Source organism: Erpetoichthys calabaricus, chromosome 9 (genome assembly GCF_900747795.2).
Source record: "Erpetoichthys calabaricus chromosome 9, fErpCal1.3, whole genome shotgun sequence".
Lineage (NCBI taxonomy): Eukaryota > Metazoa > Chordata > Cladistia > Polypteriformes > Polypteridae > Erpetoichthys > Erpetoichthys calabaricus.
Window position 1 is genome coordinate 97,377,004 of NC_041402.2, and position 23,788 is coordinate 97,400,791.

General features: G+C 39.9%; 1 protein-coding gene across 4 annotated transcripts in view; it reads right to left on the reverse strand.

Moving 5' to 3' along the window:
• Positions 1 to 23,788, reverse strand: part of LOC127529132 (zona pellucida-binding protein 2-like) — a 76,230-nt gene that overhangs the window by 3,141 nt on the left and 49,301 nt on the right. For 3 of the 4 annotated variants that reach the window (XM_051931720.1, XM_051931722.1, XM_051931718.1), the window contains 3 exons: positions 17,737 to 17,908; positions 11,288 to 11,446; positions 26 to 110 (listed from right to left, as the gene is read on the reverse strand). In XM_051931720.1, the coding sequence (XP_051787680.1) occupies positions 26 to 110; positions 11,288 to 11,446; positions 17,737 to 17,908 (416 nt within the window). The remainder of the gene's footprint in view (positions 1 to 25; positions 111 to 11,287; positions 11,447 to 17,736; positions 17,909 to 23,788) is intronic. The other variant, XM_051931719.1, reaches the window with a different exon arrangement.

The window sequence follows — 23,788 nt, forward strand, 5'->3', positions numbered from 1 at the left end:
CATAATTGGAATATGTAATACTCACAGGGCAATGATAAAAAAAATGCAAAAAACCCCCAAAACTGAAAGGACTCCGATAAATATGACAAATGGTCCAGTAGATGCAGGAACTACAATAGACAAAAAGAAAACATGTAAGGTTAGTACGACAATGTCAAAATTGGATTCTTTTATAGATTTCAATAATTGTTTCAGCCATGGATTATGCATTATTTGGCCAGAGCCATTCCAAGCAGTCTTGGGCACAAGCTTCTGGGCTGGGTTTATGTCCATCATATGGCCTCATCATATATCTACCAAACACTTACTTTGTTGTCATCTCTAAAATGACCTGACTGAACATTTACTCCAGAGTCAAAGGGGACAGGATATAAAACATTATAAATAATGTTCAGGACCCCATTTTAAATAATGTACAGGGCCCCTTTGGAGTTACTAGTTAACACCACACACACTTCTTTGGGATGTGGGAAGAAAACTGGAGAAAAACCCCTGAGCAGACAGAAACCCGTTTTACTGGTTCACAAGCTTGACCTGTAAGGTGGCAACAATGATTTATGGCAATGGTTCTCAAACTCGATCCTGGGGACCCACTGTGGCTGCAGGTTTTTGTTCCAACTAACTTCCGTTTTTTCATTGGACTCTTAGCCTAATTAAGTGAGTCATTATTTCCCAGTTTCTGTGTTTTGGAGTCAATGTAGAAATAACATACTAAGCTTGGGAAAATTTTAGTAAAATGTAATAAGCAGTTAAATGGCGAATATGTAGTTTTTTTTTAAGTCGTTAACAGTATTTTCAACCTAATTTTCATTCTGCTTTTCCAGGTGTTCTGATTATTTAATTGATTATTTACTAATTAGCGAGTCTGACACTGAAGTCATTGCTGCCTCCTGGGTGTCTGCTCTGCTGGTTGTTAATTGTCACTATTAGGGTTAAATGAAGGGAGCAAACTAACAGGAAAAGGGGGAAATAATAGGAAAACAACAAAAGAGAGTTAAGCATTGTGACAGATAGCCAGGGGCCTTCTCCGGTCGGGACGCCTGTTCTTTGTATGGTCTGGGGGAACAAGCATGGACAGAACAGTATCTCCCCTGGGACGCTAGATGGCAGTCCACATGGGTGACAATGGTGCCTTGGATTCCCGCAGGGCTCCATGGGAGATGGAGTTCTCTACAAACCTGTTCAGATTCAGGGTTGCTGCCAGGTAGTGCTGCAGTTGCTCCTGAGCCCTTGTGGGCGGTTCTTCCACCACACCCGGAAGTGTAGCCGGAAATAGATCAAGCACCTAGAGCACTTCTGGGTAGGTTATAAAAGGAGCCAGCAGCCACTACCCCAGGAGCCAGACTCGAGTGGTAGTGGATGAAGCTTGCCGGAAAGGAGTGGTGGAGATAGTGAGAAGAGGAAAATATTGTGCTTTGGAATGTGTGTTCTGGACTTGTGGGATTGGGGAAGACATTCTTCACGAGTGAAGAAAAATAAAAGGACTTGTGTTTTTAGCAGTGTGCCTCCCATGTCTGTCTGTGTTGGGTTGAGCGTTGGTATAGCACCATCTACAGCCACAGCATTTATAGCCCTAGAAAAAAATAGAAATACTTCTAAATGTCTTATAAATGTAAAAACCATACTGTTGTGTTTTTCTGTATTCAGAATAAGAGAAGAGTAAAAGACCAGCTAATTAAATGAGATTAGTTTTTTTCAATTATTATCACCAATTGTGAATCTGGTTAGAACAAAAACATGCAGCCACAGAGGGTCCCTAGGACAGAGTTTGGGAACCACTGTTTTATGGTAAATACAAGAATCATGATATTTTTTATCCATTACAAAGGCTATTATTAAATTTGTTTTCATATATTGTTTTGGCAAACTTGGTATCAACAAAACACACTAATATTGCAAAAAAAAAAAAAAAAAAAAAAAAAAAAAAAAAAAAAACAGTCCAAATTAGCTTATGGGGCCTTAATTTGGGGTGTTCATAAGAAATGTAATGATTTACTTCACGAGATAGAAGTGCATACTAAACAAGAATACTTGCATCAAATATTTGAAAAATTATAAATGTGTGATTTAATTTAAACATTTAAAGTCTACATACTCTTAATTGTTATAGAAATTGGATAATTGTTTCAGCCTCTGATAGAGGTCCATAGAGGCATACACCCCTACTAAACGATCAAAAATAAAAAACAACATCATATTTGTAATTATTGACCTTGAAATAGTCTGATGTAGAGTTGTATCACAAGCAAACTAAAAAAGACAGCCCACATCATCCTGTTAGACAGAAGTTATTTTCTGCTTTCAAAGTCTCAAATATTGCCTTCATAGTCTAGATTTAGATTTTCAATACTCACAAGCAATAGATTTAAGAACTTTTTTGATTCCCAATGTGTTATGTATTTTGAATTTTAAATTACTATGTGGGTGTTGGTTTGTAGCAGCACTATTTAACATTGCTTACAACTCCCATCAGCCCCTGCAGTATTACACCATTAGGCAGTTTCAGATGGTACAGGGATTGCTGGGAAAAGAAAAATTAAATGGCGTCTTCAAAAATGAGCCAAAGCGACATTGAGTGGATTGTGATTATCTGTTTATATTTGTTTCTATGCATTACTCACTATTGTGTTGCAACTACAATTACCATTGGATTACAGTTTCATTCTGGATGTTTGTGTTTGTCCTATGCCTGTTTGATTGTGCGATTTTGTTTGAGTTGGCAAACGTCTTCATCCAGGGAACACTCCTATCAAATAGATTCTTTACACAACACCTGGAACACGGTAGGACAAAACTATGAAGTAAGATTGCTGTCAAAAATAACTCCTAATAACCTGATGAAACACTAAGCATTAGACGATAAACAAGTAACACTTAAGGCACAGTCCAAAATACAGTCCAGTACAACAGGTGCGGATGATAGAGAGAATGAATTCAGATGCCAAGTGAATAGCTTCCTGAATGCTATGAAAGTTTTGTATGAAGTAAGATCGCTGTCAAACATAACATTTCAAGTCAAATTTTCATTTCATACGTGTCAATTATGCTTGTGCTTCTGAAACTTATGCTTGCTTCTAAAAAGTTATGCTTGCTTCTGAAAATTATGCTTGCGCTTCTGAAAATTACACTTGCTCCTAAAAAATACAGTTGCACTTCTGAAAGTTACGCTTGCTTCTGAAAATTATGAGTACAATTCTCAGATGTGAACAAACTGTCAAAAATACGTAATTGAATGTGTAAGGCATTCGCTATCGAAGAAACAATTGATTTTTGTTACTATACATGTGCCACAAATGTAGAAAGATTGAGTTATATTTGATAGCGATTGTACTTCATACTTGGCCCCCTTACAGTGGCTCAAAGGGCAAAATGCAGAAAACAAAATAAAACCAACACAACATGCAATCTATACATATAAAAGGCAAAGCCCTCACTGACTCATCAGTAATTCTCCCACTTTCCATATAGGCGAGAAGCTGAAATTTTGTGTGCTCATTCCTTGCAGTGTACTTACAAAAGTTAGGTATGTTTCATTTCCTATTGCAACACCCAAGGGGCTGGGGGGGAAGGTGCACCCCCTAAACTGTATATATAGAGGAAACCCCTCCTCACTATTTCTGTGATTTCCAATATATGTAGGAAGCCCAAATTTCCCATGCTCATCCTTTACACTATACTTACAAACGTTAAGTATGTTTCATTTTGCGCCGTGCCCCGAACATTCGAAAATAACATCTTCTTTTTGGCGGTTCTCACCATCATGCCGTAAGGAACTTTCGGAACTGACCTCTGCTTTTGGCAGTTTCATTCCTTATTTCCATTAAAAGATGATTTATTTCATGGCAGAGACGCACAAGGGCCGCCCCCAGTTCCCCTTCCTTTTTCCGCACGGCCGCTGTCCGTGTACCTACCACGTGGTTAGCTCCCTGCCTATATACATTAACGGCATCCCACACTCATGTGCCTCCTCACTCGCTTCCTTACTTTCCTCAGCTGTTCGTCATGCTCACTGCTCCCTTCTTCTTTACTCCACTGCTTCAAGCCTGTTATTGTTGGCCTTGCTTCACGTCTTCCTGCTGGTGACTCCTGCCTTTTCGTTTACTCCACTGCTTCAAGGCAGACATTGTTGGGTTTTCTTATTTCCTCACGTCTCCCTCCTTGTGACTATTGCCTTTTCTTTTACTCTACCACTTCAAAGCTGTCATTGTTGGGCTTCCTTACTTGCTCACGTACGTCTTCCTGGTACTGACTTCTGCTTTTCATTCCTTGCTCCACTGCTTCTCAGCTTCCTTTGTACTTTCTTTCTCAACGGGTGCAAGTTTACCCCGAATAACATGTCTATTCCGGTGATCACCGTCGATCACAATTTCACCGACACGTACCCAGTGGCTTCCATGCCCTGAGATTGCGCCTGCCTCTTCCATTCTCTCTCTTACTTATTATTGCATGGCCATATCAGTCTCAACCTTGATATCCGCAGAGACATTGTGTCTTATGTACTGAATGACTGGGATAGGTTCAAGGTGTGGACTGAAGACGGTACGGGAGACAATTATACTACACAGGATCACAATAGCAGTGAAATGCTTAAGCTTTCAACCTATGATTCTGCATGTGAACTGATAGCTGCCGTGGAATTGTTTCATTGTTGCTTTCAAGTGTATAGAAATGGGGAAATATTTTACACCTTTGGACAACTGGGAATGCCATTCTTTTTCATAACTTCTTTAACACACTACTTCTCAGCTGTGAAGTGCAGGTATTTTGCTAGTTAACAATAAAAAGTGAGAGTATGAAATTAACAAAATAACGGTGGTGCACTTTAAACTTTACATAACATCTTATCAGAGTGTCCAGATGTTTGTTATATGTATATAGGAGAGAAAAACGTTGCAGAAGATTTCATATATTTGTGGTTGGGGTTGGGGGCATAGAATTTTGAAGGAGGATATGAAAATATACAAAACAAATATAAAAAGATTGGGGCTTTGCATAATATAAACTTCTGACACAGCTCCCTTGTGATGGCACTGCTTTTTTAAGTGAGTTTTTTTTTTAATGCTCATGATTTTGCTGTGGAAGTACTGTGTTGAATTAACAACTGAGTATAGAGATTGCTATGCCCTTATAATGCAGGAATATTTAGGACAAAAATAAATAAGCAAAATATGTGAAATATGAAAATAAATACATAATAGCATTAAATATAGGCGCTTTCATGTTCTCCCAGTGTCTGCGGGGGTTTCCTCCCAGAATGCAGAGACCTACAGGTTAGGTACTTTGGCGGTACTAAATTGTATGTGTATGTATGTTCGCCCTGAGATGGACCAGCGCCCTATGCTGGCTAGGATAGGCTCTGGCACACCCCCGCGACCCTATTCAGGACTAAGTGGGTTTGAAAATGACTGACTGACAAAGAAATAAGGAACTAAAAGCATATTTTCTGTCATATTTAATCATTTATACTTGCATTTCATTTTGTTATTTATTTAGTGTCACATTTCACAAAACTTTTGTTTATTTTCATTTTATTTATTTATTTGTGTATCTATCCATGCATCAAACCATTTTCTAAACCCACTTTATCCTGTGCAGAAGCAGAGTCACTGGGAAGCTGGAGCCTATCCTAGGAAGCATAAAGCACTTTTTTTCTTTTCTTTTGTCTTTGCCAATTAAATATTACATAAATCTTACTCAGCAGGTTACAGTGTGCCAACTTCTCCTGTCAATATGACCCATGTAATCATGTTGGGCCAAGAAAAACAACTAAAATTTTAAAAAGGCATCCATCTTGTCACAAAGTTATTGAAATTATGGTGGTCCAGTGCCATTTAACCCTTTGCAATGGCAATTGAGCATCACAGTGAAACATATCCACTAGATATGGCAAGTTTGCCAGTCAATTTGACCCATGAACTCACATTGGTCAAAGCAAATCTCAGCTGCAACATAAACTAGGAATCTTGTCACAAAGCTGTGAAAATAAGAGTGGCAAAATGCTACACAACACTCTACAGCACCTGTTAAACATCAAAGTTAAATCCTAGTCATTAAAAATGGGAATGTGACAAATTTGCCAGTCATTCTGAGCCAGGTACTCACATTGGTCTGTGCAAAACTAAACTGCAACTTAACAAAGGTATCTCCATTTTCTCAAAACTGTGACAATGAGGGTGATTCAATGCCTTTTAGCCTTTTACAGTGTCCATTAAACATCACAGTTAATTTCCTTCATTGCCAAGTTTGAACTGTCTGACTCATGTAACCACACTGGGACAACAAAACTCTACTGCACTTTAACTCTGAAATTCACTGAAATTCTAATTCTGTATTCACTTTTCTCTGAATATTAGAGTAGGTCACTGGCATACCACCGTATATAATGCCAGTCGAACATCACATTGAAATCTGTTGATTAGATATATGGGAATATGACAAATTTGCCTGTCCATTTGACACGTGTACCCAAAGTTCAACTGCAACTTAACAAAGGCATCTTTCTTTTCTCAAAACTAGTGTAGCCCAATGACATCTAACCCTCTGCAATGCCCATTAAACATCTAATTCCATGCATCGTGCCAACTTTGCCTGTCAATTTGACCCATGTACCAAACTCATATATAACAAAGGCATCTGTCTTATCACAAAGCTGCGAAAATGAGAGCTGTCCGACATCACATAACGCTTTACTGTGCCCATTTAAGATCAGAGTACATCTTACACATTACAGTAGATATGACAGTGTTTCAAGTTTGTCATTGAGCTGTGCAAAACTGAACTTCCATTTAACTAAGGCACCTGTCTTGTCTTAAAACTTTGAAAATTATATTGGTCCAACTTGATGTAACTCCTTTATATCCGAACTGGTTTAAAATGTGGAAAACTGATTTCTTTTTTTCAAATACAGGGCCCATTTTAGTGACGCACGTTAACATCTTTTTATTCTGCAGAATATTTTGTCTGGCTCTTAAGGTTGAAAAAGTAACTGCTTTGCACAAGTTGTGTTAATAAGAAACTGACTGGAAGCAAATAAATTCAGGCTCATATTCTCCCCATATCTCCGTGGGTTTTACGCCAGACCTCCAGAACACTCGCAGGTGAAGTAAACAGAAGGTAAAATAACGCTCAAGCCCCGTGATAGATTAGCATCACAGCCTGGGCTGATCGTCCACGGACATTCACTAAATGCTGCTAAGAAAAACTCCAGTTCCTGAGACCTCCAGTTAGATCACAAACACGCAACACCGAGGCGGCAACTGAACCGATGACTAAAGCTTTAGCCCATATATATGGAGTAGGAACGCAGTCAAAAATAACTCCATCTTTCCACCTTTGTGGCAAATGTTGGAACAAGAATTGATTGTTTCTTCATTGATAGAATATGCCTTGTGCGTCCAATGACGTATTTTGACAGTCTGTTCACGCCTGAGAAATGCATTCATAATTTTCAGAAGCTAAGCATAACTATCAAAAGTGCAAGCATAATTGACATGTATGAAATGTAAATTTGACTTGAAATGTTATGTTTGACAGCGATCTTACTTCATACAAAACTTTCATAGCATTCAGGAAGCTATTCACTTGGCATCTGAATTCATTCTCTCCATCATCTGCACCTGTTGTACTGGACTGTATTTTGGACTGTGCCTTAAGTGTTACTTGTTTATCATCTAGTGCTTAGTGTTTCATCAGGTTTCCTTTGTGTTGTGTTTGTAAATTATTTTTCAGGGCTTTTGCTTTTTTGTTTAATATTGTTGTTTATCTTTTCATTATTTCATTAATATAAACTTTGTTATCCTTACTTTATATTTATTATTGATCGATTCAATGAGCCTATTACTGTCATCCCCATAGTAAAATAAACACCTGTAAATCACCTTCTGTGGGCGGTGTAAATCTTGGAATCCTCATGACCACTACAGTTTGAGGCTGAACCCTCAAGGACTCTAAAATAGCGTAACATTGGAATTCAAAATGGTTTATCTGTGGAAATCATAATTGTGTGCACTGTTTTTTATTTCTTGTTTTTTTTTTAAATATAATTATGCACTAATGTTGTATTTTTATATAAAAATTAATTTTCCTCCAGCAACATAAAGTCTACCCAACCTATTGGGCCACACCATCAAGTGCTTAATAAGGAGCAATATCTGATACAATCAAGCACAGAGAAGAGCTTACATCAATATATATAATTCAAGACCATGGAAAGCACGCCGGAAGGGGCGTGGATTCACTAAACCGCCGACAAGTAAGACGCCAATGGCGCACGCAGGAAGGAGCCACGCCCACCAACTCTTAGACCATTGGATACGACGAAAAAATCACAGTCATGCCCACCAACTCGGACGCGATGCCTCGAAAAACATGCCGTCATTTCTGTTTGTCTGTGCCACATTCCACTTGCAGCTCTGAGCTACGTTGACTTTTCATTAGTCAACCTCAGTGGAATCTTGGTTCACACCGAGGCAGCGCGAGAGAGAGAGCCACGCGCGCGCGCACACACACACACACACACACATAGGCAACGCCAGAGAGAGACAGAGGCATACACAGGCAGCGCGCGAGAGAGAGACGCGCACACACACAGAGGCAACGCCAGAGAGAGAGACAAGCGGACACACGCAGCGCGTGAGAGAGAGCCACGCACACACACAGAGGCAGCACCACAGAGAGACAGAGGCACACACAGGCAGCGCAAGAGAGAGCCGCGCAATCCTTTAAAACTGAAGTTAAAACACAATGAAGGAAGCAGTCTTTAAAAATCAATAAGCCCTGTGCCTCTTTTTCATTAGCATCTCACCTGCTTCAGGCCCTGCAACAGTCGAGACGCTCTCTCTGCAGCTGACCTTCTCTGTGCCTGACTCCACTACTGTCAGTCGCCTAATTAAAAATGGCCTTTTGAATGTGAGCTATGGACCCGCTATACCACAGGAACACATTGCCTTCGAGCCTGCTCTCGCTCACTCTAACGTACCGGCTTTCTCTCTCTCTCCTCACTCGCTCACACACTGCAGAGGGGAGAAATGCCCGAAGCACAAGTCTACACTGTGAGTGCGATGATTATTTATTTAAAAATGGGCTTTTGAAGGGGAGCTCTGACATTGCCTTCACATTGTTTTCCTTTTTGTTTATAATCCTGTTGAGCAGATCAGACACCCAGGCAAACAACACTGAATAATCAATAGCTCCAACTACTTTGCCTGCCCCCACTCCTCACCTGAGTCGGTTTCGTCTCTGTTCAGCAGTGTTTGCCAAACTCGGTCCTGGTGAACCCCTGTGGCTGCAGGGTTTTGTTCCAACCAGATTCCTAATCATTAATGCCGGTGAAACTCATCCGGGATAAATCGGTTTTTCAAACGCAGCCATGTAGCAGATTAGTCTAGCAGGATGTAATAATCCGAGATGAATGCGCGCCCTTGCGCTGAGTGAAAAGCCAATATATATTGAGTCTACAAAACATGATCACCAAGTCTTTGATAGAAGAACGGGCGCATTTTTTTCACACAAGCTAAGTGGGTGAGTGTTAGTTAGTTAATTAGCAACTCGAAGGATTAAAAAACATTGAAAAAGCGGTGCGGATTGGTTTGCAGCGTGTAAAACAGTTTGTCGCGGATAATTTGCTATCCACACAGGGACGAACCGGGAAGTGAACCCACAATCTTCCACTGTCTCCTTACTGCAAAGCAGCCGTACTACTACAGCGCCACAAGGCAGTTAAAGAATGCACCGGGCCACATGTTCATTTTTTCCCCTGTGCTTAAAAGACATTAAAAAACTGTTTCTCAACTGTGACTCCCGAACAACTCAGTATGCGAAAAGCGGCCAGAATCGCAAACAACAATGAAAACTCTACGTGACTCACAGGTAGTGATGGGCCGTTCTATACTAAGGTTTCGACACTGTCGAGCTTTCGAAGCACTAAAGATTTTAATACTTGATCGAATAATGACATCTGTGATTTAAGGATTTCATATTTTCTTTCTCAAATGTGCTTACCTATATCATGGCAAAGTACAGGGATAAACCTTTATTTCCTGTCTACTCCGTTTTAATTAAGACAGACCAAACAAAACATTTAAGGCTATTAAATGTGATCTCAAGAAAAGATCAGGGTTAATTATAATACTAATAACAGAAGCGATTATAATGATACAGTGCAAAAGTAAATACTAATTGAAAGAGCCGGGAATGCATGAGGTGAGGCATCTTATTTTGTTTAACTCTTGCTATCATATAGTGCATTCTGCCTGTCGGCATTAGTTATATTTATATTTTTTAGACATCAGACACTAGAAGCTGCTGACGAACCCTTCTCTTCGTTGTCAGTCTGTAGCTACGAAAAAATAAAAGCAATACGACTTTTAACAGACGTCATTGAAGTGTATCATAAGTTTCTGTAATGTTAATTAAAATGGCCAGGAGGTGTCACGAGAGAGGTGAGTGTCAAATGCTTCGAAGCTTCGATACGATTTCCGACACAATTGCTTCAAACGTGTTGATGCTTCGCGAGGCTTCACCCCGCCCATCACTACTCACAGGTTACTGAACGAGAAATCAGCAGACTAGCATGACGGATGGGGCGTAATGGGCGTCCTTCCCCTCTCCTCCGGATTTTTCAAATGTTCATTTTTTCCCTGTGCTTAAAAATCATTAAAAAAGCGGCCTGATTATGCGGCGTATGGTACGCCGAGGGTTGGCTAGTATATATAAATAAGGTCAAACAAAAAAAGTATGTCCTTGCTTTATAAGAATGTCCTTGCTTTAATATGAGCAAAATTAAGATTGTGAGGAGCAGTTATGACCATCATTATGCATAAAATGTGCTCACTTTAAATGTTAGATATAAAGAATCAGATGCTTATTGAATTGCTTTTTTCTGATCTAAATCATTTAGTGAAAGAAGCAGGTAACCTAAGATCAGGCCTTAAGCTATTTTCAAGCATACTTTTGTTTCCTTTCACTTCAGTTCCTAACATTCATAAAAATTGTATAATTCGCATTCTCTGTACTATTAGGAAGTATGTTATAACAATTGTGACATTTGACTGCAAAACACTACGTTGCTGGATGAGGCCTTGCCTCTGATGCATTGTATAATCCTGGTAAGGTCACTTAACCTGCTGGTTTCCCAATTCCCAAAAAAATAAACAATTTCAATATGGTTGAACTAATAAAATATAAATATTAGACTATAGGAAGCTTCTGTTTAAAATAAAGTTCAGTTTAAAATGCCAGTTGAGCTTTCTGCTGTTGTAGTTGAGCAGGACTCAACTGTGAACCTTACCACATTGCTTACTGGAGGTTGCTCCAGTTGTTGGAGTAGTTTCCTTATTTTGGCATGAGTTGCAGGACACCTGTCCATACTGGCTACTGTATGTTGCACGGGGACACTTGTTGCACTGCGGTGACCTGGCTGAGCTGAAAGTCCCTGGCTTGCATACCACTGTGGGGAAGGTAAGAAATCTAATATTAATAAGCATACAGAAGCAGTGCTCACTTGTTTAATTACTTAGCTTTTAATTTGTATAGCGGCATTAATGTCATTAATTTTAAATTGCATTAAACACGGCTATGGTAGAAACACGTTATGGTAGAATATGTTCAACAAAAATAATATGACAAATGCAAATAAAAACAAAACATACAGTGGTTTCAGAAAGTATGCAGACCCCTTCACTCTCTGCACACTTTGTGTTGTAGAGTTAATTTTAAATAGATAAATTTGATATTTTTGTCCAGCAATCTACACCCAATCACCCATAATGACAAAATGAAAACATGTTTTTAGAAAAAAGAGCCAAAGCTTTTAAGTTAATATTAATTAGTTTTGCTTAATTTGAATAGAATGTAGGTTTCACATAAATTACTCTCAATTACCTAATAATTAACGTAAAGTTCTTAATGCTCAGACTGAAGTAATATAGCTAGAAAGAAACACAAACTGTTACAGACAGAAAGAAATTAAGGCCATATAGTTTTCTGATCATATGCATGTATTGTGGATTGGTGGAAGGACACTCAAGGGCTTCAAGGAAGTGTTGGGGTTCCAGTCAGGTCGCCCTTTAAACAGTATTAAAGAAAACAGGTGCAATTTAGCACAAAACTCGTAAAGGCAAAAGAAATAAAAGGCAGTCTTCTCGACTTTAGTTGTCTAATAGCTCTGCAGAGCAGACCTTGTTTGGGAGCTTTGTTCTGGTTGCATTCCGAGTCCAAAATGAGACGACTCTCTCTGGGTATCTGGGTTTTTATAGTGGTCATTACCCTCATTGGGTCTTCTTGCCAATGCAGATGAAAGAAAAACTATATTGTTAGTGTCAGCACCCCCACCTGCCTTGGGGTGGTACCACTTACTTCCGATGAAGATGATCTTCTGATTTGTATGGATGACATTATGTACAGTGCATCCGGAAAGTATTCACAGTGCATCACTTTTTCCACATATTTGTTATGTTACAGCCTTATTCCACAATGGATTAAATTCATTTTTTTTCCTCAGAATTCTACACACAACACCCCATAATGACAACGTGAAAAAAGTTCACTTGAGATTTTTGCAAATTTATTAAAAATAAAAAAACTGAGAAAGCACATGTACCTAAGTATTCACAGCCTTTGCCATGAGCTCAAAATTGAGCTCAGGTGCATCCTGTTTCCCCTGATCATCCTTGAGATGTTTCTGCAGCTTAATTGGAGTCCACCTGTGGTAAATTCAGTTGGTTGGACATGATTTGGAAAGGCACACACCTGTCTATATAAGGTCCCACAGTTGACAGTTCATATCAGAGCACAAACCAAGCATGAAGTCAAAGGAATTGTCTGTAGACCTCCGAGACAGGATTGTCTCGAGGCACAAATCTGGGGAAAGTTACAGAAAAATTTCTGCTGCTTTGAAGGTCCCAATGAGCACAGTGGCCTCCATCATCCGTAAGTGGAAGAAGTTCAAAACCACCAGGACTCTTCCTAGAGCTGGCCGGCCATCTAAACTGAGCGATAAGGAGAGAAGGGCCTTAGTCAGGGAGGTGACCAAGAACCCGATGGTCACTCTGTCAGAGCTCCATTGGTCCTCTGTGGAGAGAGGAGAACCTTCCAGAAGGACAGCCATCTCTGCAGCAATCCACCAATCAGGCCTGTATGGTAGAGTGGCCAGACGGAAGCCACTCCTTAGTAAAAGGCACATGGCAGCCCGCCTGGAGTTTGCCAAAAGGCACCTGAAGGACTCTCAGACCATGAGAAAGAAAATTCTCTGGTCTGATGAGACAAAGATTGAACTCTTTGGCGTGAATGCCAGGCGTCACTTTGGAGGAAACCTGGCACCATCCCTACAGTGAAGCATGGTGGTGGCAGCATCATGCTGTGGGGATGTTTTTCAGCGGCAGGAACTGGGAGACTAGTCAGGATAAAGGGAAAGATGACTGCAGCGATGTACAGAGACATCCTGGATGAAAACCTGTTCCAGAGCGCTCTTGACCTCAGACTGGGGCGACGGTTCATCTTTCAGCAGGACAACAACCCTAAGCACACAGCCAAGATATCAAAGGAGTGGCTTCAGGACAACTCTGTGAATGTCCTTGAGTGGCCCAGCCAGAGCCCAGACTTGAATCCAATTGAACATCTCTGGAGAGATCTTAAAATGGCTGTGCACCGACGCTTCCCATCCAACCTGATGGAGCTTGAGAGGTGCTGCAAAGAGGAATGGGTGAAACTGGCCAAGGATAGGTATGCCAAGCTTGTGGCATCATATTCAACAAGACTTGAGGCTGTAATTGCTGCCAAAGGTGCATCGACAAAAATATTGAGTATCTATCTATCTATCTCTATCTATTGAGCAAAGGCTGTGAATACTTATGTACATGTGATTTCTCAGTTTTTTTATTTTTAATCCATCCATCCATTATGCAACCCGCTGAATCCGAACACAGGGTCACGGGGGTCTGCTGGAGCCAATCCCAGCCAACACAGGGTACAAGGCAGGAACCAATCCCGGGCAGGGTGCCAACCCACCGCAGGACACACACAAACACACCCACACACCAAGCACACACTAGAGCCAATGCATGTCTTTGGATTGTGGGAGTAAACCGGAGCGCTCGGAGGAAACCCATGTAGACACGGGGAGAACATGCAAACTCCACGCAGGGAGGACCAGGGAAGCGAACCCAGGTCCCCAGGTCTCCCAACTGCGAGGCAGCAGCGCTACCCACTGCGCCACTGTGCCACCTTTTATTTTTAATAAATTTGCAAAAACCTCAAGTAAACTTTTTTCACGCTGTCATTATGGGGTGTTGTGTGTAGAATTCTGAGGAAAAAAAATGAATTTAATCCATTTTGGAATAAGGCTGTAACATAACAAAATGTGGAAAAAGTGATGCACTGTATGTATGTCAAAAGTACATCCTAGTGTATGTGATAACAAGAAACTTTAAGAAATGTATAGACAAGTCTTAAACGGAACATTATAGATAAGAACATTTTTCTTTTTTGTAGGTGCATTATCAACTATATTTTTGTGTGTACTGTTTTCTTTGAATTTCACTAAAACGTTTAAAACAAACACATTTGGACTGTGGAGTTTTTTTTTGAACACAGAGGCATACTAACTGCTGGATTTCCTTTCTGGTAGCTGTATTTTGAGGTATTTGTAATCACTCTACTCAAGCACAACTACAGAAAGTTTTATAAATATTTTAAAAGTCAAAAGTAAATATTCAGAACACTAATTCAGTACTTTGTGGAGGCCCCTTTGGCCACAATTAAAGCTTCAAGTCATTTTAGGTAAGTCTCTACAGTATAAACTTTGCATACCTGGATTTATGTAGTTGATCCCATTCTTTCTGGGAGGTCCTCTCAAGTGCCATTAGATAGGAAGAGAAGCATCTGTACACTGCCATCTTCATGTCTCTCCTCAAATGTCTATGGGGTTTAAGTCTGTCCTTTGGCTAGGCCACTAAAGGACAGTCAGAAACTTGTTCTGAAGCCACTCCTGCATTGTCTTGGCTTAATGCTACAGGTCATTCTTGTGCCTCAATCTGAGGTTTCATGCATTCTGCACTAGGTTTTCCTCAAGGACCTCTCTGTATTTGACTGAATTCATCCTTCCCTCAATTCTGACCAACTTCCCCTATTCCTGCCACTGTGAAGCACCCCATGCTAAACTGCAGCAATGGTATCAGCCAGGTGATGAGCCGCGCCTAGTCTTTGCTAGACATAGTAACTGGAATTCTGTCCAAAGAGTTCAATCTGCTGCCAGGGTCCTTTAAGAGTCATCATGTTCCTTTACATAATAATTGCCTTGATTTAGACACTTTACCATAAACACCTGATTGATGGAGTGAAGAGAATATGTTGCAACTGATTTTTAAAAGTTAACAATGTATGGTCATGTAGAGTCTGGTGGTATCATCTCATTGAATAAGAAGCACTAAGAATTGTAAACAATGGGAGAGCAATTCAAACACAGAGAATGGGTAGGTCTTCAGACTAGATTGAAAAAAAAAGCAAAAAATGAGCTGTAAAGCTGAAAGGGCTGTTGCTGAGAGTTTAGGTTGCAGGCTTTAAAAGTCAGTAAAACAGTTTTCAAGATGATTTAATATATGGCAGAAAAGCTGCATCAACAAGCCAATTGTGGTGTTTTGTTTGGATCATGAATCATGCTCAGATAATGGCAGATACTATTTGCGGGAAGATAAGTAAAAAGACAGTTCAGCTGGTCAAACAAAGAGGCAATTAAGCCATGATGGAGCACTTCAAGATCTGATCTACAGAGGCAGGTTATGATCTTTGCTATGTTTTATCTGTGACTGTGGTAGTTGAGCTACTGTAAAAATTATGCTAAGACTGGTTGCAGTGAATGATGGCTGCAATAAGAAATTCTTCCAGTTTACACCAGAATCACTTCTGTGATGAACACAGTGACACAAATTGTGGCCTGTGCTGTCCCTGCAACCCTACCCTGAACAAGGAACTACAAAAGGTATGCCACAGTCCCCTGTAATTGTGTCCTGAGCCTTGTGCAGACTAGCACTTTTTTTCTCAGTGGTGTTGGGTATTTCCATCAGTTGCTGGCTTTATTTGCCAGGATCGTAGTGAAGAACTATGTGGTGGCTGAGGATTAAATAAGGCATTATATCATTATGTCTTGTCTACAAATCCTCCTTTTCACAGGAATGAGCAAAGTTTTCCCTCCTGGCTGTACCTTTACTCAGATTCACCTCTAATTTTGTTCTTCATACTGTAATCAAATGCCTTATTTCCATCCATCTGTCCACATTCTGTTCCAGGTCGTGGGGGCAGCAGTCAAATCAAAGATGCCCAGACATCCCTCTTCCACAGGCACCTCCTTCAACTCTTCTGGGGGATACCGAGGTGTTTCCAGGCAAGCTGAGAGATATAATCTCTCCAGTGTTTTCTGGGCCTGCCTCAATGTCTCCCCCTGGTTGAACATGCCCAAAGCACCTCCCCAAGGAAGCGTCCAGGAGGCATCTTAATAAGATGCCTGAACCACCTCAACTGGATCCTTTCGATACAGAAGAGCTCCATCGAACTCCTCCTAAATATCTACTCTTCTCACTCTATTTATAAGGCTGAGCCAGACACCTTGCAAAGAAACCTCATTTATGCTGTTTGTATCCATGTTCTATTTCTTTCAGTCACTACACACAGCTCATGACCATAGATAAGGGTAGGAATGAAGATTGAGCAGTAAATCAAGAGCTTCACCTTCCAGCTCCCTCTTTACCATGACTGACCAGTAATATGTCTGCATGACTTTGGATGCTGCTCCGATCTGACTGTCAATCTCCCCCTCTCTTCTTCCCTCACTTGTGAACAAGAATGTGAGATACTTAAACTCTTCCTCTTGAGGTAGCACATCACCCAGTCAAAGAGGGCACTCCATTCTTTTTCAGCTGAGAACCATAACCTCAGACTTGGAGGTGTGGATCCTTCTCCTGGCTGCTTCACACTCAGCTGCAAACCACCCCAGTGTGGGTCTAAGGCAAGAGTTCCCAAACTTTTTTCAGCCGCAGACCCCTTTACCAAAAACTTTTAAAACCGTCGACCCCCTAATTACATGCAATGGTTTTTCATATCCGCACTTGCTTTGATATGTTCGATAAGACAATGAACAGACATGTTTGTGCTACATGTATTTTCATGCATTCTTACGTGTGACTCTTTTAATGACACATTTTACCTTTTCGTTCGCATATTTGGTATGTAATGTGTTTTTTTTAAAATAATTTTACTTCTTAATTAGGTACCTATTGGAATCATAGATATTTTGAAGTAACAAACAAATAGCAGTAGTAAGGGGGTCTATTTTTGCTGTCGTTGACCCCCAAATTTTTTCATTGAAACTATCGACCCCTAGAAAGTTCAAATTGACCCCAGGGGGTCAATATCAACCACTTTGGGAACTCTTGGTCTAAGGTCACAGCCTGATGAAACTTGCAGGACCACACATCCACCAAAACCAAACATGCAATCCAGAGGCCACCGAACTGGACACCCTTCACTCCCTGGCTGCTCCTAGAAATTCTGTCCATAAAAATAATGAACAGACTCAGTGACTGCCAGCAATGCAAACCAAGCTTTTGCTCAGGTTGTACAGGAACCGAATAGCCCAGTACGCCATCCTCCCAAAGCACCCCCTACAGGACATCCCTTTGAATAGCATTGTGTATTCTTTTGAAAGCTTTGCAAGATTTTGAGCTAAATAAAATAAAATTTAATTACCGCAACAGCTGGAGCACTCATGTTGGCTGTCTTCCTGCCCAAATCCAGGTTTGCAGTGAAGGATTTTGAAACTTGTCAAGGAGCTACCTAACAACTTCAACTTGACAGTTCCTAGAACATTAGCACTGAAATCCTTGTTGATCTTGAAGAAATCATCAATTTGGGAATACACCTATTGAGAAAAGGAAATAAGTTCATAACAAATGAATATATTGTATAGATTATCATTCTACCACTATCCATTTTCAAACGCTCAGTATCAAGTTCAAAGTGTGGAGCTGAAACCATCTTATCTGATCAAATCTTATGCTCTTACTGATTCATTTGATCATACCATGTACTGCACTGTACTTCTGAATTCATTTTCTCCTTTATACCAACAGAAATACGTCTGCATAATGCCTCACTGAGACTCTCAGAACTTTTCTTCATTTTGAATTTTCTTGCTTTATATTTGTGTGTGTGATCAGAACAAAGTGCGCAAGTACATTTATTTACTTACTTTCTTACCTTCCTATTTATGTATTTATTTATTTAAAGAGCTTCTGTAAAAAGCAAAATTTCCTCCTGGGGACAAATGAAGTTCTATCTATCTATCTAGGCTGTTATAAACACAGTCTTGCATCTGCATCACATTAACCCTGCCACCCTGCCATATGCAGTATGATTAAAGTTTACTTCTGAGGCAAATGCATGGTTGCAAAACTCAAGTTTTATCAAAACTGAGTATTCACCATAATAAAAGGACCAGTGTTTTTGTGTGTGTCTGTGTATCTGTGTGCCCATTCAGTTGCTAGGGTTAGAAAGAAATATATTAGGGAAAACATGCAGAAGAAGGGGCAGAATTCAAAAAATGTTAATAAAAATACCAAATAAGAGTCTAAAATAAAAAGTAGTCTTATCAACCTATTCTGTTGTCTGACATCATACACCAGCACTACTATCATAACAGTGACTTTCTTGCACCACCTGAATGAGGTTTGTAGCTGTAATGCTAATGTCTGATAACATCACATGGTGGGAAATGGATGGGTCAAAGTAATGATAAATCAACACTTACATCAGGTAACCAAAGTCCATATACAAGTAGGTCAAAATTGTTAAACTTGGCCAATGCAGTAGTGACCACTGCTGCATTTTCTCAGTAAAACACTTTGAATATGAGAGTCATCAGTTTGATGAATGATGGTGAGAAGAAGCAGCAAAAATGGGAATCTCTATCTGAAGAGGAAAAAGCTGCCACAAGAGAAAGGGCTTGGGGGCGTACTACTATACCAGACCAAATGGACAACCTCTGTATAAAATAAAAAACATGAGGTCTGCTTTGATTACTTAGATCTCAGTCCATCTTAGATGGGTAGCACAGCTGGTATTTAATAAGAAGCCACTTTGCTGGATATGAGCTACTTCTACTTTTTCCTTCTGAACAGTCTAATTGTTTTTGGTCAATTATGTGACAAAAAAACAGATTTATGCGCAATCTAATGTGTCCTGCATTTGTTGAAAACTAGCTGCTGGTGAATTGCAGCTTTGAATACTGTAGCTGGTTCCTATTCATATCACAGATGATTGAATAACTGGCTAACTGGAAAAGCCACTGCATTAAGATGATTTTACTGTTATGTTCTGAAAACTTTCCTGGACTCGTCCAGCATTGTTAAATAAAAAAAATGGTCCTATTTAGGAAAAAGCCCTTTTGCAGACAGATACATCACTGCCATGAAGGGATACAGCCAACGAGTAAGGATGTTCAGTGTACCATGAATACAAACCCAGTACTGTCCATAACAGCTGCCATTGTTGACACCAAGCAACATGAATTGTAATTTTCTGGACTGTCCACCATCCAGAATCTACAAATAAGGGATTTGTTTTACAAGATGATTTTTTTTGCATTCCTTAAGTGCAGGTGTTATCAGTCTTTTATCTTGGTGTACCACCCCCAGGAATTTAAATGTTTCAGAGTACCACTATTATGTTTCATTCTTAAATTTCTAAGTACTAAATACTTATTAGGTAAAACTAAAGGTGATATTTCTTTATCTGCCCACAAATACTGTATTTGGGTGTTTTAACAGGGTACTATTTGTGAATATGTCTTTTAATTTTTCGTATGTACACCAACTGTTGAACTACATTTATTCATTTAGTTTCTGTCCATTGACTGGAAAATAAATACCATTTAAAACAAGTACTAAAAATTCAAACATTATGTCATTGCCACATGAATTACTGGAAATCAAAATATTTCAGGGTATTTTTAATTTACAAAAACTTTAAAGATGCTTTAATAAGAAGTTTTTAAATCAAGCTTATAAGAAAATACCCTTTTCTGGTTCCTAACATTTGTTGTTATGAGATTATGTCAGTGTATGGTTAATAACACATATAGAAGAGTAATATTTAATGGGAAAGTCAAATTAACTAAAATTTCAAATGGCACAAACTACTGACACTTTTTGTTAGATTTGCAGCATTGTTGCTACCTTTGTGAATAAAATGTATTATTAAATGAAACCTTTCAATTTTAGATTATTACTAGGGGGCTCTGCCCCCTGCTCGCTTCGCTCGCCAACCCCGGGTGTTGGGTAACCCGAAATACATTGATGTATGTATGAGATATATTGGAGTGTAAAGGTGTAGATGACGAACAAAGGACGTAAAGAACCCATAGCATGGCACATTAGAAAGATTTATTGGAATATTTCTTTATACACAACATTTGTAGTTAAGATGGCGTGTTGTCCTTGAATGAGTTTTCCTTGGTATGGAGTATCTATAACTTTAACTTTAATGTCAGATGAACGCTTCTCATTATCAGCTCTGTGCATGGCTTGTTTTCAGGAAGGTTTATTCGTTGATAGATTGCGTCATCTGGATCTAAGACGTAGATTTGTACATATTTGCATTTGTGATGTGGTTCAGGGTGCACTGTTCCAATCCGATGTAATATTTGTCCACATACGCGAAAGCAGTATGGGCCATTGCCAGCTGGTGGCGTGATATTTACCACGGTAGATGCAAAAGCAAATGAACTACTGTAGGATCTAATGCAGTCCATAAAGTTTTTACTTTCGGGTACATTGTTAGTTAGAAGCTTCCGTAGATATTCAGGATATTCATCTAAAGGAGGCAGTTTAACCTGACCCTTTTGACAACAATGTGTAAACTCATTAGTTGTATTGCCAGTTGTTTCTTCAGGGAAGTTAAGTGAATGACAATGACAGCAAATGATATTCATTAATCCTAATGAATGTTCATTAATAGTGGACTCATTACAGAATGCGTTGTCAGCTAATTGGCGTAATTGTTTAGTGGCTGTTTGTCGTTCCTTTCTTTGCCGTTTATGTATTGCCTCTGCTGTTTGAGAGGCGTGTTGTAAGCGCCTGCGTTCATTAATTGTATTCAGGCGGGCTCATTTCTGTATGTCTGTTAGTTGAGATGTTTCGTTTTGGAGCCGTGACTCCTTTGGTTGCGTTGTTTGAGAAGCGTGTTGTAGGCACCTGCATTCATTGATTTTATCCAGGCGGGCTCGTTTTTGTAACCCCGTCAGTCGAGCTCTCTCGTTTTGGAGCCGTGCCTGCTTTGCATGCGGCATTTCAGACGTGCGTTGTAGGCGCCTGCGTTCATTGAATCTATCCAGGCGGGCTCGTTCTTGTATCTCCGTCAGTTGTGGTCTTTCATTTTGAACCCGTACCTGCTTTACTTCCGCAGTTTCAGATGCGCGTTGTAGGCGTCTATGTTCATTGTATTTGTCCATGCGGGCTCGTTTGTGTAGCTCCGTTAGTCGAGCTGTTTGGTTTTGGAGCCGAGATAGTTTTGCTTCCGCGGTTTCAGACGGCGTTGTAGGCGCCCACGTTTATTGTTTTTATCCAAGCGGGCTCGTTTTTGTAGCTTCGTTAGTTGAGCTGGATCGTTTTGGAGCTGTGACCGTGACTCCATTAGTTATCCGTTGTCTACCATTAGTAATATGGATAATTGAACTTACTGTTAATACGGAGCGTTTTCTGTGGTTGTACTGTTAATAATGCATCACTGTAATGTGATTCACATATGCTATATGGTTTGGACGTGTGAGGATGCTGAACGTTTAATACGGAGAGTTCGTTTATTCTTATTACCCAGACCATGCTGTGTAGTGTGGACGTTTAGTTCAGAAGCGCATTGTAGGCGCCTGCGCCTTTCGTACTTTCTCGCGCCTTCCATACTATCTTTGTGGAACTTTGCAGACTCCGTAGTGTCTTCCGTTTGACTCTGGGGTGCAGTGCAGAATCCTCTTTTCTGTGTGGCTGTGTCGTTAGTCGTTAGCTATGGGCGCATTGTTGCTTCATGTCTTAAATTACGTTAGTTGAGCTCTTTCGTTTTTGAACCGTGACTCCTTCGTTCGTGGTGGATCAGACTTCGCTTGCGGTTTATGAGATGCGCGCTGTAGGCGCCTGCGCACTATGTCTCCTGGTCCCATCGCCGTGTACCTGCGTCCGTGCCTTCCAGTTTACCATTCTCGGTTAGTAATATGGATTATTGCAGAGTTTTGTAAAAGTCTTTGCTCTGTTGTTTTCAAGTTGCCTCACATAACCGGTCACACTTTTTTCCTACTGTGTATTAATTAGAATGTGTCCCTGAATTAGATGGCAATAACTGCTCATAACTGGAGGCTGTGTTCCGTTCTCTTCCTTACCATGGAAATAATGATCATTTCTGCTTTAACCACAGTTGGCACATTTTAGTTGTTTAACTACAGAGCATTACTTTCATTCAAAAACACAAAAAATGACACAAACGTAGTGTTTGCCGATTCATTTTTAGCAATTAAGTGTTCTGCTTTAGCAGTGCTGCTAACTGAACATCTTTTGTGATTATGCACTTCTGTCAAATTGCAAGCTTAGCCACATAAATGTCTGGGAAATGTGGATGTTTTTAAATACTAACTAAATGAATTTTATTTTGGAATGAACATGTGGAGCAGATTATTTTGTCAACATTGTAGGCATATATGAGCAAGGGTAGCATGCAGTCCAATGATGTCTGCCTCTTACTTAGTGCATTTGGCATAGGCATCCATTGCTAATGAATCTCATCTGGATACATTAGTTATAAAATGGATGGATGCTTGGAACTAGCTATGTTCATTACAGTCAGAGGATGAATGTGAAGCCTCCATTCATTTATTGGGAGTATGGATGGGGTTATATTAAAAAAGCAATTAATATCACCATTTCAACTCTCACATTCAAATGTACAACACTACAAATAAAAATCACTGCAACTGAGTTAATTAGTTACATCATCACACTCCTAAAGCAGGCATGAACTGGAAATTTGCTTCTTTTAAACTAACTAATTCCTTAAACAGATAAAAATGTTAAAAGTAAAAGTTTTTCTTTGTCTGCTTCATGTTATGCAACTTTTTTTATATATTAGGTGCAATTCCCACAATCTGATGTCAAAATTCAAACCCTGTAGCTACATATTGTAGTGCTGCATGAATGTCCCTAGAAGAACGGTTTGTTGTTTCTGCAATAGTTGGACTCTGTGGGACTATGGCAAACTTGCCATTTGTATGTACTCTCCTCAAGTTCAAGTTCAAAGTTTATTGTCATGTGCACAGTAAGGAAACATGTTTCCCTGTACAATGAAATTCTTTCTTTGCTGTCCACACCAAATGACAAACCCAACGTATAAAGATAAACATAAATAATAGGTAGCAGATAGATAATAAGTAACAGAGGCAGCATAAAGTATAAAAACAGAATAGAAATATAAAGTGTTATGTGCAGGTAGGTGTGTGATGGACAAGTCAAATACAGTTGTGTGAGGTAGATAGAATGAGATGAACCATGGTTATAAACTCCAGTCAGTTATTTAGGAGTCTAATGGCCTTGGGAAAGATGGAGTTCTTTAGCCTGGAAGTCCTGCATTTCATACTTCTATACCTCCTGCCTAAGGGTAGAAGTGTGAACAGTTCATGTTGGGGGTGGGTGGGGTCCCTGAGGATCGAGGCAGTTCTCCTGCGGACTCTGCAGTTGTAGATGCTCTGCAGAGAGGGCAGTGG